Below are 16,690 nucleotides of genomic sequence, written 5' to 3'. Positions count from 1 at the left end.
TTTTGTATTATTATTTGTGGATTTATGTGGTTAAGTTTTGAGATTACTAATTGGTGCAAAATAACTACAATATAGATGGATAGTTTCTCTATGGTGATGATAAGGCAACAACAAGATTTTTGAGGGAGGTGAAGTGTAGGAGGTGATAAAGGCATCATTGGAGGTGTTGGCCTATTAGGAGATGAATTCATCATGGCTAAACACATATATCACATTAACATGGATATCATTAGTATGGTGTTGGCATGGGGTACAAAATTGATCAATGATGCAAAAGTCATTAAGTGGGATTATGAAGAAACTAGTGGAGGAGGACATGCTATTAGGTTTGGAAACCATCTTTGAATGGGTCAAACTTGGTGCAAGATTCATCATTTCAGGAAGAGTTGAAGCCCCGAAGGAAGCAATACATTTTTGGTATCCTAGGCTGGCCAAATAGGTTGAATAGAGATGAGTATCACATAAAGTGCAGATGGTATGTGAGAATTTGAAAAGAGTACTTGGAGCAAATGTTGAGCTGAGGTTTCAAGGCTATTTTGTGATAGCCCAACAACAAGTGCCAAGCAGAGGAGATACAAAGAAGACTAAGTGAGCCAGAGGAACGTGAAATGAAGCTACTCTGAGCAATGAAGGTTAGGCACAAGGATGCAAATTTTTTTTTTTTGGCTAGACACTAGAAACTTTGTTTAAGGGGAGCAAAAATGTAGTAGGATGGAGATAACATTTGTGAAATTCCAAAGTAATGCCAAATTTTTGAATGGTCAAATAAATTGACGAACATATTAAGAGTATTTTATATGTACAAAAAGCTACTTTAGAAATAGTTTTGTAAGTTTTTAATAGGTGATATAGGATTATAGAAACTTTATGATTTTCATTTCATACAAGTACTTATGTTTATTATTAATAAGATAACATAAAATTATGATAAAAAATCTAGAGTAAGTAAAAAATATAAACAACTACTAGATTTTTGTATATCATATCAAGATTCATAGCAGGAGGTTAGATCTAGAAAGGAATCAAGATCAAGATTAATGCTTTTGATTCCCATTCCCTTAGACTATAGTCTAGTGGATGTCATTAAAATCCTTAATTCATTCATATCACTAAGGGCTCGTTTGGTTGCAAGCGTAGGAATTGAGAATTAGAATAGAAAATTTGAATGAGAATGGAAAATGAAGAATAGGAATGGAAAAATGCAATCCAATTTTGTTTATCCCTTGTTTGGTTATGCAAGCTTAAATTGGAATAGGGTTAACTTGCAATCAGCGCCGTTTGAAAATATTTTGAAGATGCAACCGACGCCATTGGAAAATCGCTGAAATATTTGAAAATATTGAAAACAAAGTTCCCACGCTCACCCCAGGTCAAAGCGGATTTGAAAATTTAATCAAATTTGAGAAAGCGAAAATGAATGCAAGAATAGCAATTCCAATTACAGGTATTTTTTGGAATGGATAAAAGCTCATTTTGAGGCTAAAATGAGAATATGTATTCCTATTCCCTATTCCTATTCCACGCACCAAACAAAGAATACAAATCATATTCTAATTTCCTATTCCTATTCCTATTCCGGTTGTATTCCAGCAACCAAACGGGCCCTAAGTTATATGGCGCAAGGTTAAATTAAATTTTTTTTAACATAGGAGCCTGAACTTAGGGTTTAAATATGATTTAGAATTCGTTCCGTAAACCCCAAACCGAGCTTCTTCGGGTCTATCATGCGCAAGGTATGCATTTGGAAGATGTGGTAGTTGCAACCGACTTCTAATTATGATGATTTTGGCTTCTTCGGGTCTCATCATGCGTAAGGTATGCATTTGGAAATTGATTTACGCAAAATAAAATTTTGCACTGAGGAAGGCTTTGGCGAATTCGCAAAGAAAAAAGTTTTGCTCGGAAGAAATTGGCTGCTCCAATGTTTAATGCAGACGATTGAAACTGGTTCTAAAACTACAACCAAATTGCCACTGTTAGCCATAAAAATTACTCCAGATCTCTTCTTTCCCCCGTTGCTAGAATTCACGATCTCCCAGAAGAATCATATTCAGTTATCCCTGTGACAGGAGTAGTTTGTGAAGTTCCTTGATACGTTAGCAGTTATGGAGAAATCATCTCCGCGAGGAAACAAAAACAAATCAATGAGCCAAGAACAGAGAGATTATGCGGTTTTTGAAGAGAAAGTAAAGCGCACAGTGTATCTGGACAATCTTTCGCCACAGGTCACGGTGCCAGTCCTCAATACAGCACTTGGACAATTCGGAAAAGTCCTGGATGCCCAAATTTTGCCAAATTATCTGGATACAAAGAGTGCTCCTATATGTGCCTTGGTTGAAATGCAGAATGAGCGAGAGGCTAAAAATACAGTTACAGAGATTACTGTGAATGCCTTCATGATTGCCGGTGCGCCAAGACCAGTGAGGGCAACACTTGCAAAAGCTGAGATGTTTCCTGATCGTCCACCGCTTCCTGGGAGAAGAATACAGTGTTATTGGATTGATCCCAGTGATCCAGATTGGGAAGCTGCAATGAAGCGGAAGAATCTCGCGAAGAAACATATAGCTGAAGCTGCATACTTACTAAAGGTATATGTTTTCTTCATTGATGTATTTTTGTGCTCAATTGAGCTCTGGCACATGTAGCGTCTTAACATTAATTATGAAACACTGTGGTTGCATGAGCACACCTACCTCTAGCGGATAACCTGAGATGAAATATCAAATACAAATATACCCCTATAGTTTTGTCCTTTTTTGGGTATGGGCAGTTGGGAGTCCTGTGTTAAAACCCCGTGGGTTAAGGATGTCCTCACCCTTATCTCGTGTGAGTGCTTCCGCAGAGGACCTAAACGCGATTTCATCTTTAGCTTGGTTTGTACAGAAACTCGTCTGTTTTTAATTTATTTTCCTTCGAAACATTTGTCTCTAAAAACCCTTCCATTGGGGTTCATCTATTGAATTTCATCTAAATAACCTATAACCATGACACTAAGGTGTTTCACGCGTAATATGTTATTTTATCAATGTCGCTTGATATTTTGCGCAAGAAACTGTACAAGCAGCGAAAGAGAAAAAGCGAATTATAAATTTAAAAATATGTTTGATGATGACTAATTGCAGTGTTTAAATTTGCGATTGTTCTTTCCACTGCTATTATCTTGATTCTTTAGTCTATAGTGTTTAATAACTTTGGGGATCTATTTTTAAAATAAGATTCATGCTTCAAGTGGACTGTCTTCCTGTCATACTCTAAACGAGATTGTATCTGCAGAAAAGGAAAGTTCAGTGGCATAATTTCACACTGAAATTTATTTTTTCTGTCCGTAAGTCAGTAACTAATCTAATTCATCTGCTGTTTATTGCCCATGGTGAAAGTGTTGACTCAAAAGTCGCGACTAAAATATAGTGGGATTTGATTTTTCAATATCCCCTCATCTATTGTCCAATTTCGATAAGCTTCCCGAGGCTTAAAGTCGGCTGCTACATGTATGAGTGGGTGAAGTCACTTGTTCTGCCTCTATTCCATTTTATGCCAAATGAGGTCATACTTTTCTATTGTTGGACAAACAGTAATTTTGAATGGCCTCTTTGGACACGTGTGTGACCTCATAAATATACCCATTAGGTTTCTTAAACCATCCATTGAGTGTAGAATCCTAAGAAAAGGTTCATTATCTTAAACCAAATTATATATATATGAAAAATAAAAATCAATAGAAATTTGAACAGCAATAAATAAAAATTAGTCATGAAGGTTTCTAAATCTGGAAGTTCTTAAATAGGTAGTTCAAATTTACCTCGAGGAGCTTGTGTGTGCTCATGGAAAACATATAATCAAAGATAGTCTCTATGGTCCTTTCTGCTTCAGCCTTCATTCAATATGGAGACTTCATTTATCTTGTCCTCACAAACTTCTACTCAAAAGACATAAGTAAATCTGAAATGCTATGCAATGTGATGAAGTTGTTGGCAATTTGCGTGGCTCTCAATAATACAAGTTCCATGCCCCTGGTATCCTTTCTCTGTAGATCAATTACCCAAGGGTTGTTTTAGATGTGTTCGGTGACATTCGTTACCTCTTCCACCACTGTTTTTACCCATTTAAGTTTTTCTCTATCTTCAAGTAAAAGATCAATGGGGAGTGTGTGTACAAAAAGTGTCACACTTCTATAAACCATTATTCTTGAGAATACCCATGAAAGAGGGCATCTCAAGAGGCAGCTTATAGCTCTCTATCTATGATTGCAAAGGCTATGAGATGGTGGCTCTCAAATGAACCAAACTATGCAACCCTTGTAAGGTGCACCATAGAACGAGAGATTCAAAGATGGGAGCAAGAATCCTAGCATCCAAGAATCTAGAATGAGTGTAATGCAAATGAGAGCTAAATGAGAGAATAGAATGCAAGCTAAACTAGATGGAGATTCAGCATTTTCGCCTAGCCTCTTTGGTTAAGAACCAAGGACTGAGGGGTATCCATGATCCCGGCCTCATCCCTTTACAACCCCTATTTAGACTTAGATGATTTAAGCTATAAGCATGGAGAGAAACTAGAATGAATGAGAAGCATAAAGAATGAAGAATAGAAGATAGAAGAAGAGGAGCTCCACAAGTATGGGATCTCCACTTGTGCAGCATAACGTTAGTAAAAGAGTGGAGTTGTGAAGTGAGGAGAGAGCTCTCCCTTTTGAAGAGAAATGGATGATAGAGATCATGAGGCAAGATGCATGTGATCTAGGGTGGAGTTTGAAAGTGGGAGTGAGCCATGTGCACAAGCATTTCCACCAATTGTGATGAAGAGTTGACTTTTGTCCCCCATGTAGGACAAAAATGTCTTTTCTTTTATTTTTAAATAAGGGAAATTCTTTTGTGTGCGCAAATTAGGATAAGAGATGAGTGGGGAATTTTATTTAATTAAAAGGGGGACATGTTCTTTTAATAAAATATGAACTTAGGATAAAGTGGTCAAACTATAGGATAAAATCAAATAAATGGATTTTTGGAGATTTGATCAAGGATAAGCATTAGGTAAATTATGCCAGAATGTTAGAAAGGGGGCTCATATCCTAGATGACCATTTTTGGGTGATTACAGGGAGCACAAGGGTTCCAGAAAATGGTAGGGTGTTTCTTCATGATAAATACCCTTGTTGCTGCATATGTTGCTTCATTGGTGGTCACAACTTGAATGGCATTAATGCTACCATCCACAACCACTTCATCCAACATATTGCATAGCCTCAAGTTCAATAATTTTCACTTTGACTGATGCATCTATTGACTTCAAAAACACCAATTATCCAGTCAAAGCAGCCAGGAAGTTGATTAATGTGTAGTCCTTGCCATCCGTCCACCTGTTGAACAAAATTGTAGAACTCTTTTGCATAAAACTTTATTTTGATCTTATGCTGTGACCTCCACAATTTTCACACTTCATCCAACAAGGGCTCACTCAAACCATATGGACAAGGAGCTTTGAATCCTTTCCCAATTATAGTTAACAAATTGATCAGCAACTTCCAATTTTGCTTCCTTGGAACATGGATCGGTATTTCTAGTTCTAGTGGATGAGCCTTGTATATGTGGGAAAGACAATTTTGAGACGAGTTTTCTTCTTTTCTAATTTCTTCTCCTTATACAAAGCAAGGATAACTTTGGGGTTCATTGAATTAATAGTTGTGCATCTTGGCCATGGATTCATGCAGGGTGGTATTTGAGGTGTTTCCACAAAAATTGCACACCACCACTCATCTTTGTATTTTGTGTGCCTTGCCTCCAACCAAGATCTTTGGTCTTGTCCGTACTCAGGTTTTTCTGTGTCATTTCTGTTTCAAATAAAGGAAACAAGCTTTAAAAACTGTAAACCCTATCTCTTTTTGAAGAAAGGAAAGGAAAGAATAAACAAAACATGAAATATCAAAACCCTAGAAGTGCCACAAAACAGCAAGAATGAAATAAAAAACTGAACCAAAATGAAAAAGAAAAGAAGAGTTGATAACTTTCAAATTCTAATAATAATAGGGTCAAATGAGTTCAAGATCACTAAAATGAGTCAAAATCACCTAAAAATCAGAAAACAAAGAGTACAGGGTACAAGATTGTAAATGAGAAAATAAGAAATTTTAATATTCAGGCTACGGCCTGTACTATTCCTTCTTTAGGCAAGTCTTTTAAGTTAGGACTTGCGAGTACTTGCTAGTTTCTAGATGAGTTACCTAGTGGGTACTAGTCCCAACTGCTCAGGTTGCAAGTCAGTGAGAAGCTGATTGTTTATACCATGGTTTTCATCATTTGTTTCATCACTACCTAGAAGGAGCATGCCATCTGTAATCTCCTTAGTAAAGTGCTTGCATCAAGTCATGTAGGTGTGCTTGAATGTGAAGACTGGTAACAACTTCTAGTTTCAATAATACCTTTCCTAAAACTATCAGTATTACTTGTTGGATGGTTAGTGCATCAAGTGTCAAACAATAATCTCCATATTGCTAAACTGGAGACTAGCAAATGACTATTTCACAATTTACAGAGGCCTACGCAATGATGTTTAATACCAATTTAAAAATGTAGTCTAATGTTTCCTTGGGACCCAAATGACCTCCCTTTCTTTACTTGCATGTAACATACTTCCTTGGTCAATAGGACTTAATAGAATAGATGCAGTTTGTAGCATTGCTTTTTATTATTTTGAACAACAATTAATTTCAATGCATTTTCTTTTTGTACATCTATTGTTTTCTGCTCCTACTCTATATTACTGAAACTTGAGGAAGTGCAAAAAGTCAATGTTGTGGCTTATCTTCATAGTTACTGAGATTTCATGTTCGTTTTTTTCTGTAACAAGAAAATGATGTTGGCAATGGCTTTGAACTGCTTCATGACTTAAATTCAGTTGGTGTTCTCTTTTTGTTCCACTCGCAGTATAATTTTTTTGACCTGCCTAAACTTTTTGGGAGTCCTTAAATTTGACAAGGACTTGGTGTTAAACTTGGCAAATAATGTAGATTACGTAAATAAGAATGAGTTCAAAGAACAAGTCTATTTTGATTATCAATTTGTCATGAAACAAAGTCCTCATGTCTTTTATAGGCTTGAATTTCAAAATTCTAATGTTGTACAGTTATAGTCTACAACTTTTTTCCCTTCCTAGTTACAGTCAGCCTGGAGTGGAAAGCTAAATATTAATTATCCTTCGGAGGAGGGAAGAAATCATTAAGTATGTCATCTCCCAATGCTGTCGCTGTTGTTACTACTTTCTACAATTCCATGAGATCATTGTCATTGAATATGATATCTTCATCCTTAACAATCCCATCTGAATCCAGCTTTTTTCGTCTTGATAACAAGAGTTGTATTGAATGCAGACAAGGTTATTGAGTCAATGAGTTTCTCTTCTCGGCATTGTTGCTATGTTTTACAATTCTATGAGATCTTTGTCAATAAATATGTTATCTGCATCCTCAACAATCTCATCTGAATCCATCTTATTGTACTGATAACAAATGTTGTATTGGATGAAGGCAATGTAATTGAGGTGCTCTTGGGTCAATGAGTTTCTCTTTTAGGTGTGAATGTTTTCAAACAAACTTCAATTGCATTGACACCTCAAAAACACAGCGAGGCTGGTAAAAATCAGGGATGGTTAGCCTTTGAAGATGTGTTGTTTGAGCACCATTATCTTTCCACCTTAAATCTACAAGTAACACATTTAAAAATTTATGATATTCAGTAATAATTTGTATTAAGTTATAATTGTGTTTATCAAGAAAGTATGGGATGAAGAACCTTTTTTTCAATAACTTTGCTGTTGTATTGATTTTCTTCATATGCATGAACACGAAGAAAATAACCTCCCTTGGAAGCCTTGCTGGGCTATAACTCATCTGGAATATGGCCTCTGAGGCTTTCATTAATTGTTATCCTTTTAATGTATGTGGTTAGGCTTCTGATAAACTTCTCATCAGCCTTCAAGGAGTTGAAGAAGAAACATTTGGGGGTTTAAGTAGTATCCCATGATATTTAGTATTTACTAGTAAGGAGAGTTGTTTTGTAATGTTCCCTTTTGGAACATTAGAAAATATTGAAGTCTTATTTCATGCAATATTAAATTGACTCTGAGACTTAGGCTCAAAATATTAAAAAGGTTGATTTAATGTTATATTAAGGACAAAGGGGCAAGGAGGAATAAGACGAAATGCTTTAGGGAAGTTGAAGAGCCACAAGGGAATAAGACGAAACTAGAGAGGAGCCGAGGAGTCTTGGTTTGTGTTTTAAAAGGAGAAAGTGGCTCATTGTTGGATATGCTTGATTTACTATTCAGATTTTCAGTTCTCTCTTGTGAGAGTTTTTAGAAAGCTTCAGCTTTCAGCCAGTGTGAGGACGTAGCCCCTCGTGCAGGTAGGCAGTGGACGAAAACCCATTGTCAGGGGAGATATCATTTCAGGTGTCTCGGTTGTGCTTACAGGTTCTTCTCTTTAGTTTTCCAATCTAACTGTAGAGTTGTGTTTAAGATTGGATTTATAGTTTGCTGGTTATTGTATTGCTGTTGTATAATACAATAACATTTATGAATTATCTATAAGTTGCTGGATTATTGTATTGCTGATGTATAATACAACATCGTTTAGTTGCTGGTTATAAGGCAGTAACGTGGTTTATGGAATTATCTGAGTTTGCTGATTTCATCTCCTTAGTTTGTAATTCATGGTTTTATGTTCGACTTCTTGGGTGTTATGGTGAAATAATGGGTTATATTTATCTGAAGAATCTTTTGGTTTTATTAGCATTGTGTCTCATTTTTTTGTACACTGAGTCTGAATGTTGTAACTGAGAAAAGTGATTTAATTGGAGATTCTACTAGTTTCTCGAATGTGCTGTAAATTATTTGCAAGTTTTTATTTTTAAGTGTATGGTTAAGGGAAAACCAGCAAATATCCTATTCAGGATATTACAGTGGTATCAGAGCCAAGGGTCCTGCCATCCTGTGGAAGTTAGTTAGAGGTTCTTTTTATTTGAAACATATTTCCAAGAAGGGTTGATTAAAGACAAATCTTCAATAAAGATTTTAACTACCCCAAGGGAAAATATTTAGAGTACAACGTTCCTAGAATATCACTTTACAGAGTTAGTGGCAGAACTGAGAATCCTGAAATGTTGCGTGATATCAGTATGTTTGGAAATATTTAGTTGAGTTTCACAGCCGACTAATTGAGTGACAATCTGAATGTTTGATATGAGTTTCTATTTACCTTAACTCTTGAAACCAACACACATTGTCAATCATTGGTTTGAAATTGAAATTGGAGAGCAGCGAGCTATTTTCTTGTTCTAGATTTTCTCTAAGTTTATTCTGGCCTTGGAAAGTATAGTTAACATTGACATATTTGAACTCCAGTCCCCTGACATCAAGAGTTCAGCTTATTGATGATGGCAGACCAAGACACTTCTTCCATCTCTTCATACTGCAAAGGTTGAACAAAGCTCTGACAGAACCTTTACGGTGTGATTCAGCAGCACCCAGGTAGAATTGTAGGCACGTTGACACTCCCGAGTTGAAGGTATTTCGTGAGTCCCTGTTGCAACTTCTAGACTAACCCAGCTGTAAGAAAGCTGCATCTAAAGGGATTTGAAAGTGCCATTCCAAACGCTCCAAGAGCCGAGGACTAGTGATTCTTTCCATGATTGAATAAGTAGAGTAGTTGAGCCGATACACACTTTAGCAGAGAAAGCTAATCATATTGAGAAAATCAAGAGTTAGAGGACTGAGTTTATGTGAAGTTGTGGGTGACAGTCTACAAGGCAAAACCTCACAACTGGACCACCGTGGAAATGCTCAGATCACGAGCTTACGAAGTATATACTCCAGTCGCTACAGTTGTAGAAACAATTAAAGATGTTGAGAATCATTCAGAAATTCATAAATAATTTGTAATGCCATTATATCTCACTACTTACAGCAGAAGAGATTACTGGGGATTTACCGTTAAGCTCCATTGACGGTTTTTGTCCATGACTCGTAACCAGCTATAGCTCACCGTTGCGGGAGATTTAGAAAATAGAGCGACACCTACCAACAACCGTTGCAAGAAAAAGAATTCCCTGACAGCTATAACCATTGTGTGAGTTTTGGCAGGAGCAGAGAAAACGTCACAAGCTCTAGGTAACCGTAGTTCGTTAGACCAAGGAGTAACCGCGGCGTCCAGTGTACCATGGGTTATTGGAAGTTTGGTTTCTTCACTGCGACAGCCAGGGAGTTAGAATGCTTAATGTCTAAAAGGTAAATGCAAAGACTCAGAACGTTGGTCATCCGGGCAACAAAAGTAGCTTTAACCGCGGCATGAGGAGGTTTCCAGAAAGGTAAACGAAGAACGTGGTGGGAAGGACAGGCATTGCCATTGGTTTACGTGGGCATATCAACACATACGGCTCTTCAACGTGGTGGTTGCTGCGTTTTGATAGTTGGGTTATCCACGTGCCAGTAAACTCAAAGACTAATGTATGGGCTCATATGAGAATTTGTAACATAAGTTAGCCGACGCAGGAAGATGTGTCGACTAGGGAATCAGACAAAAACAGGCAGAAACCAATATTGGAAAATGTTAAACTTTGCCTTCCACCCTACTCGTTATGAGGAAATCTATGTGCGGGAAAGTTAGTATGATGTGTAAAACCAATTTAGCTGAAATCGAAGGCACTTGAAAACGACACTCATTTTGTTGTTACTCGGATACCTCTTGACAGAGTAACGTGAATGCAGATTGTCATGGGTGGAGTTGAACTATTTCCTGGGGGAAGGTTATGTTAAATAAAGTATAGAGGCACGCAGAGCAACATAACAAGGATAAGCTCGGCGACAGACTGTAGGAATAAGAAAATCAAAATTTAGAGCACTTCCAACGAATTGTTCTACAAACTATACACTTTCACCCAACATTCTTCAAAAAGCAATTTTGGATGATATACATACTGGTGATAGCAGAAATATCTCTGACGGACGCCGTAGCAGAGAAGGATGGGTATATAGTTGGGAGACAAGTCGGCATGTTGACAGGTTTCAGGTGGCATCTAGAACCAGATTGGAGGCATTGAGAGAAAGTTCGGCATTGGACCAGTTCGCTATTGTTCAAACTCTAGTATGCAGTACTGTATGTTGGCTCTATATCAATCTTAAATTTTAATTCTACAGGGGTGAATATAACTATCTGGACTGGTGTGCGAATTCCTACAATATTCGTTGGGATTCTACAAACTGACTATGGCAACGTAAAGCACCAGAAGGAACGATTCATGCTGAAGTTCGAACCAATTTGTAGCTATTTTTTGGGTATATTGACGACTAGAAGTTCTGATTTTGTGGGCTGAATTTGTCTAAATTTGTGACAGTCATGTTAGGAGTTCTCTTGATCCAGTTTGAGCATCATTGGAATTTTAGCAAGGCTGTGATCTGCATTTCCAGGCTGTGTCCCTTGGTTAGGAGGTGAATTTGACTCATTTTGGGGCCATGTGATTCATAGCTAGTGCACACATCAATATTGAATCGAAGTCCGATTACTGAAAGTGAGCAACATTAGCATTCCAACTTGTCGGTTTCCCTTTTAATTCTGAAATAAATTTTGTTGCGTCTTTTAGCAAGCAGCATTCTTCAGAGATTGTGTGTGGGACAGCTGACGGCTGCAGATTCTTTCTTGATTGAGTATGGAGCAGCTTATTTCTGACGATGGCTGTGTAGCATTTTCCAATATTTAAGAACCAATTTTAAAATTCTGAAGGGATATATATAGATACTTCAGCTGATCGTTCTTCTTACATAGAGTTGGAATTGAACATCTAATAGCGTGTAGAGTTGAAGGCAATGGAATGCGTAGAGGTGTAAATTCCTACTGAAGAGAGATTAATATAGGCATCTCAGGACTGAGTAATTTGGTGGACAGTTATTTCAGGCTGGAGACACAAAACCAGTGATCACGTAATCCCCAGCATTTGAATCAGTTGGTTAATCATGTCTACTTCAAGTACCCAGAGGCAGTGGGACAAGAATATGGAGAAGCTTAATCAAAGTTTGAAAAGGTTAGATGAAAATTAGAAAAGGATGAATGCATTGATTTTAGACTTTGCAAAACTAGACAAAGTGGCATGACGTATGGTCTCCATTGTTAAGAGGACTACATCACAGGGCAAAGAGGAAGAGGAACAAGAGGTCTCTATCGTATCTAGAAGCCTCTATGATGAGTTCCCAACAGTTAGTGACCATCATACAGCTGATCTTATAGAGACCAAAAATCAGACCTTAGAAAACGAATCAGAAAATTCATTTGATGACGGTGATTCTCAAGATCATGATGTGGATGGACACGCAGTCACCTTGGAAGTGGAAGTGCGTGAAGATACTGTTATATCAGCAGCTTCTACCTCACTAGTTGAGCTATCCTATGAGGCGCATAGCAATAGAATCCTAGATATTGAGGAGTGCCTAGATGATAGCATACACGATGCTGCTTATCATATGGTGATTCAGCCTCATATCACAGTGCGGATGACAGATTGGAAGATTTATGTGGAAATGTTTCATCACAAGGGGTTCATCATTTAGCAAGCCAATTGAAGGTTAATGATAGGATGATTGCCACAACTGTTAAGCATTTTGATGTTGCTCGTCAAATGTTGGCCACCTATGGTTGGGGTACTCCTTTGATAGATGAGCAGGGTGATAGTGTTTTTTCCCTTGCAGAGATACATGCACTTCGAGAAGCGATTGGAATGATGAAACAAAATTACCTACAACTACTTGCGGATAGAGATTTTCTTCTCGAGTGGGATTGCATTTGTTATGTTGCATTGTAGGGAAACGAGGAGAAGGTTGATAAGCTCACTCATGAGCTTGAAGTGACTACAGACTCTTTGCAGAGTGCTTAGTTGGCCCTTCAAGAGTCACAATTACAAGTTGAGAAGCTTACAAAGGAGTTGAGTTTGGTAGAGTCTCCATCAACTGCAGATATAGTACAGTTATATACAGAGGCAGTTGATAAGAATTTTATATCCATGGGTTGTAGTAGGGATATGGTTACATCTATCACAGATATTTCAGCTGGGACGAGTACCTTGGTGGAGAACAGTAGAGAACCACTAGTTGTATCGAGTTCTCCTGAGGTTAGTGCCGTGACAGTTGATGTAGGACAAATTACTGGTAGCTCTTGTGTCACAATGGTGGGTTCTTCTAAGAGTTGTGTAGCAGTACACGACGCTACTCCGTCATCCACATAGGGCATTCGCAGAGTGTCATCCGGTTGGGAGTATATCTCTCATGTTGATTTGTTTCCATCTCTTGGAAGCAAATCTGTTACTTCATTCCATGCAGCTGATTTTGGATGCCGACTTGTTGATTTTCAGAGTCAGAGGGATCAACTACTTGATTTAAGAGTTTTTAGTGATGAGCCATTGACAGAGGTTGGAACATTTTACCACAAATACACAGTGAGGAGTGCTCATCATTTTTCTTTTGACCCACGCACGGAGGACTTGATGATGCATTGGTGTGGGTTGGTTTTAGAATTATATCATCCTGTGTGGGATGGGTATTCACCATCTTCGAAAGGTGGGATTAGCAGATGCAAGCATCCAACTCAGTTGTTTGTGGGGAATTACTTGCAGGGAAAGCTGTCGGTTATACATCATGCTGATATGTATCCAACATGGTTTGCTACTTCTATGTCACAAAGTTCTCTTATGGGTACATGGTTACAGGATGACTATGGTGTCAGTTGACATGATGGGTTGGTTAGTTATCACATCCATGGGAGTTTAGCGGGAGTTGTAGAGAGATGTTGTGTTGTAGACGCTACCAGGTATTTTTACCTCTATATGGCGAATGGATGCGGGGTTTGATTGTTTTGGGATCTAGGTGCCGACAAGTTTGACACGATGTATTGGTTGATCAGGGATCTAGGTGTTGGCTGGTTGTATCTTTGGTTGGATGAGGATTTTATTGTGGTCATGGTGTTGATCAATGTTGAGCAGTTTATAGGTGCAGATGCTGAGTTTTTTTAGAGTTATATGGGATCCAGGGATTCAGTTGAGAGATAGATTGTAGAGAGACATCTGGCTTCGCAGTTTGGCCAACATTGTTTTCAGTTTGGATTATAGGGCTACTTGTAGACTCGTATGGGATCCTGGTACGAATTACTTGAGGACAAGCAATTTTAAGGAGGGGAGATTTGTAATGTTCCCTTTTGGAACATTAGAAAATATTGAAGTCTTATTTCATGCAATATTAAATTGACTCTGAGACTTAGGCTCAAAATATTAAAAAGGTCGATTTAATGTTATATTAAGGACAAAGGGGCAAGGAGGAACAAGACGAAATGCTTTAGGGAAGTTGAAGAGCCACAAGGGAATAAGACGAAACCAGAGAGGAGCCGAGGAGTCTTGGTTTGTGTTTTAAAAGGAGAAAGTGGCTCATTGTTGGATATGCTTGATTTACTATTCAGATTTCCAGTTCTCTCTTGTGAGAGTTTTTAGAAAGCTTCAGCTTTCAGCCAGTGTGAGGACGTAGCCCCTCGTGCAGGCAGGCAGTGGACGAAAACCCATTGTCAGGGGAGATATCATTTCAGGTGTCTTGGTTGTGCTTATAGGTTCTTCTCTTTAGTTTTCCAATCTAACTGTAGAGCTATGCTTAAGATTGGATTTATAGTTTGCTGGTTATTGTATTGCTGTTGTATAATACAATAACATTTATGAATTATCTATAAGTTGCTGGATTATTGTATTGCTGATGTATAATACAACATCGTTTAGTTGCTGGTTATGAGGCAGTAACGTGGTTTAAGGAATTATATGAGTCTGCTGATTTCATCTCTTTAGTTTGTAATTCATGGTTTTATGTTCGACTTCTTGGGTGTTATGGTGAAATAACTTGTTATATTGATCTGAATAATCTTTTGATTTTATTAGCACTGTGTCTCATTTTTTTGTACACCGAGTCTGAATGTTGTAACTGCGAAAAGTGATTTAATTGGAGATTCTACTGGTTTCTTGAATGTGCTGTAAATTATCTGCAAGGTTTTATTTTTAAGTGTATGGTTAAGGGAAAACCACCAAATATCCTATTCAGGATATTACATGTTTGGTACATCTATGTTCAATAATTTGCCAAATGACTTCATGTTTTCTCGTGTTTCCTGCAAAATGGTTTCCTTGGCCTTATCCAGGACCTCACAGTGAGAACCCATTGATATTTTATCCTCATAATCAAATGGAGAACCTTGACCTTAGGCTTTGTCACCAAAATTTTGAAAATAAGAAAAGTTAAATGATGGAAATTAAAAAGAATTCCAATAGCAAAATAAGGACTTGTAAATCATAAGTTTTTAAGCAACCTTATCTATCTTTTTTGTGCTCTTTGTGAATACTTCATCAGAGACTATCCTCAATGTCATTAGGCTTCAAGCATTAAACCAATTTAATGGGCAACACATAAGTTCCTAAAAATGGTACGATGCCTCTCCTAAAGAAGACTTACTAGTGCTACATATATAGTTGTGTTGTTTGTGACAAACTGAAGGACAGTCTCCATCTTACCTCATGATCCACTAGCTCTAACAAATTGCACAAATTTAATCAAGGTCATACCTCAATTATTTATATACCCGTCAGATAAAATACTTTAACCCTTTTTCCACCACTTTTTCTTTTGTTCTTCTACTATTAGTTCCATGCAGTATGTTTGAGCAAAGCTTGTGCACCCGGAATATTACAGAGAATGAAGAAGCTTGGGTAATTATATAACTTGAGCTTTTGGTCAATGTAAATGGAGAAAAGTTGAATCTGCAGGTGATGAAAAGAGTCTCTTGTTGAAATAGGGGTTAAATTCATTGTGGATGCAACAGCCCTACTCTTCCTCTTCCTCATAGCTTGAAAGGAGGGCTTTTAATTGTTTGTTTCACTTCTCTGCTCTATCACACAACTTGACAATTCGAGTGATTGAAACAAGGTGGTATTTGAGGCAATTTATATCTCTTCTCATATTAAACCTGCAATAATTGCAAGTCACCGTGCCCTTAATTGCACCTATTATTGTCTGCTTCTATGTTGGCTCCTTTGCACCTTGCCTTGGACACTTTAGAGAATCTAGACATTGAAAAAGAAAACTAACGAGTGGTTTTTGAAACAGGAAATAGCATGAGAACAAGATTTAAAAAAAATGCAAAGCAACATATGGAATTGCAGTATTTATTATATCCATCAAAAAATGATTCCAATCATTTTACAATCAAGGCAAAAATGACAACATAAACTGGCTCTTGGGGCTTCTACATTTTATTTTTCTGGTTTTACTCTGATCAAATCTCACTGTTGGACTTGTGTAACTTGCAAAGTTACATGTGAGTGTTTTTTTAGCAGATTCAACTCATGAGTTGTGGGTGAGTTATTTGCCAGGCTGAATGTCTCACCTGTCCAGCAAGAAGCAAAAAGTATATACCTATCAATTGCACTTCAATCATCAAGAAATCTTTCCAGTTCCAATCACTTGTGCAGATGATATTTGAATTTCTAAAGAAAAAAGTAATAACAAAAGTCAATTTGGGATTTTAGCTCTATTTTTTCTGATTTCTCTCTCGTTAAATCTCATTATTGGACCTGTCAACTTGGAGTGGGTTTTATATGTGTAATTTGCAAAGTTACTTGTGAACTTTTCAG

At 37.5% G+C, this 16,690-nt stretch overlaps 1 protein-coding gene across 1 annotated transcript in view; it reads left to right on the top strand.

Annotated features, from left to right (window-relative positions):
- The first annotated feature begins 1,655 nt into the window (after positions 1-1,655).
- The window catches only part of LOC149552654 (ASI1-immunoprecipitated protein 1-like), a 37,558-nt gene continuing 22,523 nt past the window's right edge, over positions 1,656-16,690 (top strand). Inside the window, exon 1 of the mRNA XM_089788224.1 lies at positions 1,656-2,588. Within this exon, the coding sequence (XP_089644350.1) occupies positions 2,106-2,588 (483 nt within the window). The 5' untranslated portion in view covers positions 1,656-2,105. The remainder of the gene's footprint in view (positions 2,589-16,690) is intronic.

The sequence above is a fragment of the Cupressus sempervirens genome, chromosome 6 (assembly GCF_028749045.1).
Source record: "Cupressus sempervirens isolate cs-2001-9-10 chromosome 6, ASM2874904v1, whole genome shotgun sequence".
Taxonomy (NCBI): domain Eukaryota; kingdom Viridiplantae; phylum Streptophyta; class Pinopsida; order Cupressales; family Cupressaceae; genus Cupressus; species Cupressus sempervirens.
Note: the sequence above shows the minus strand (reverse complement) of the source record. Positions and strands in the feature narration are given on the sequence as shown.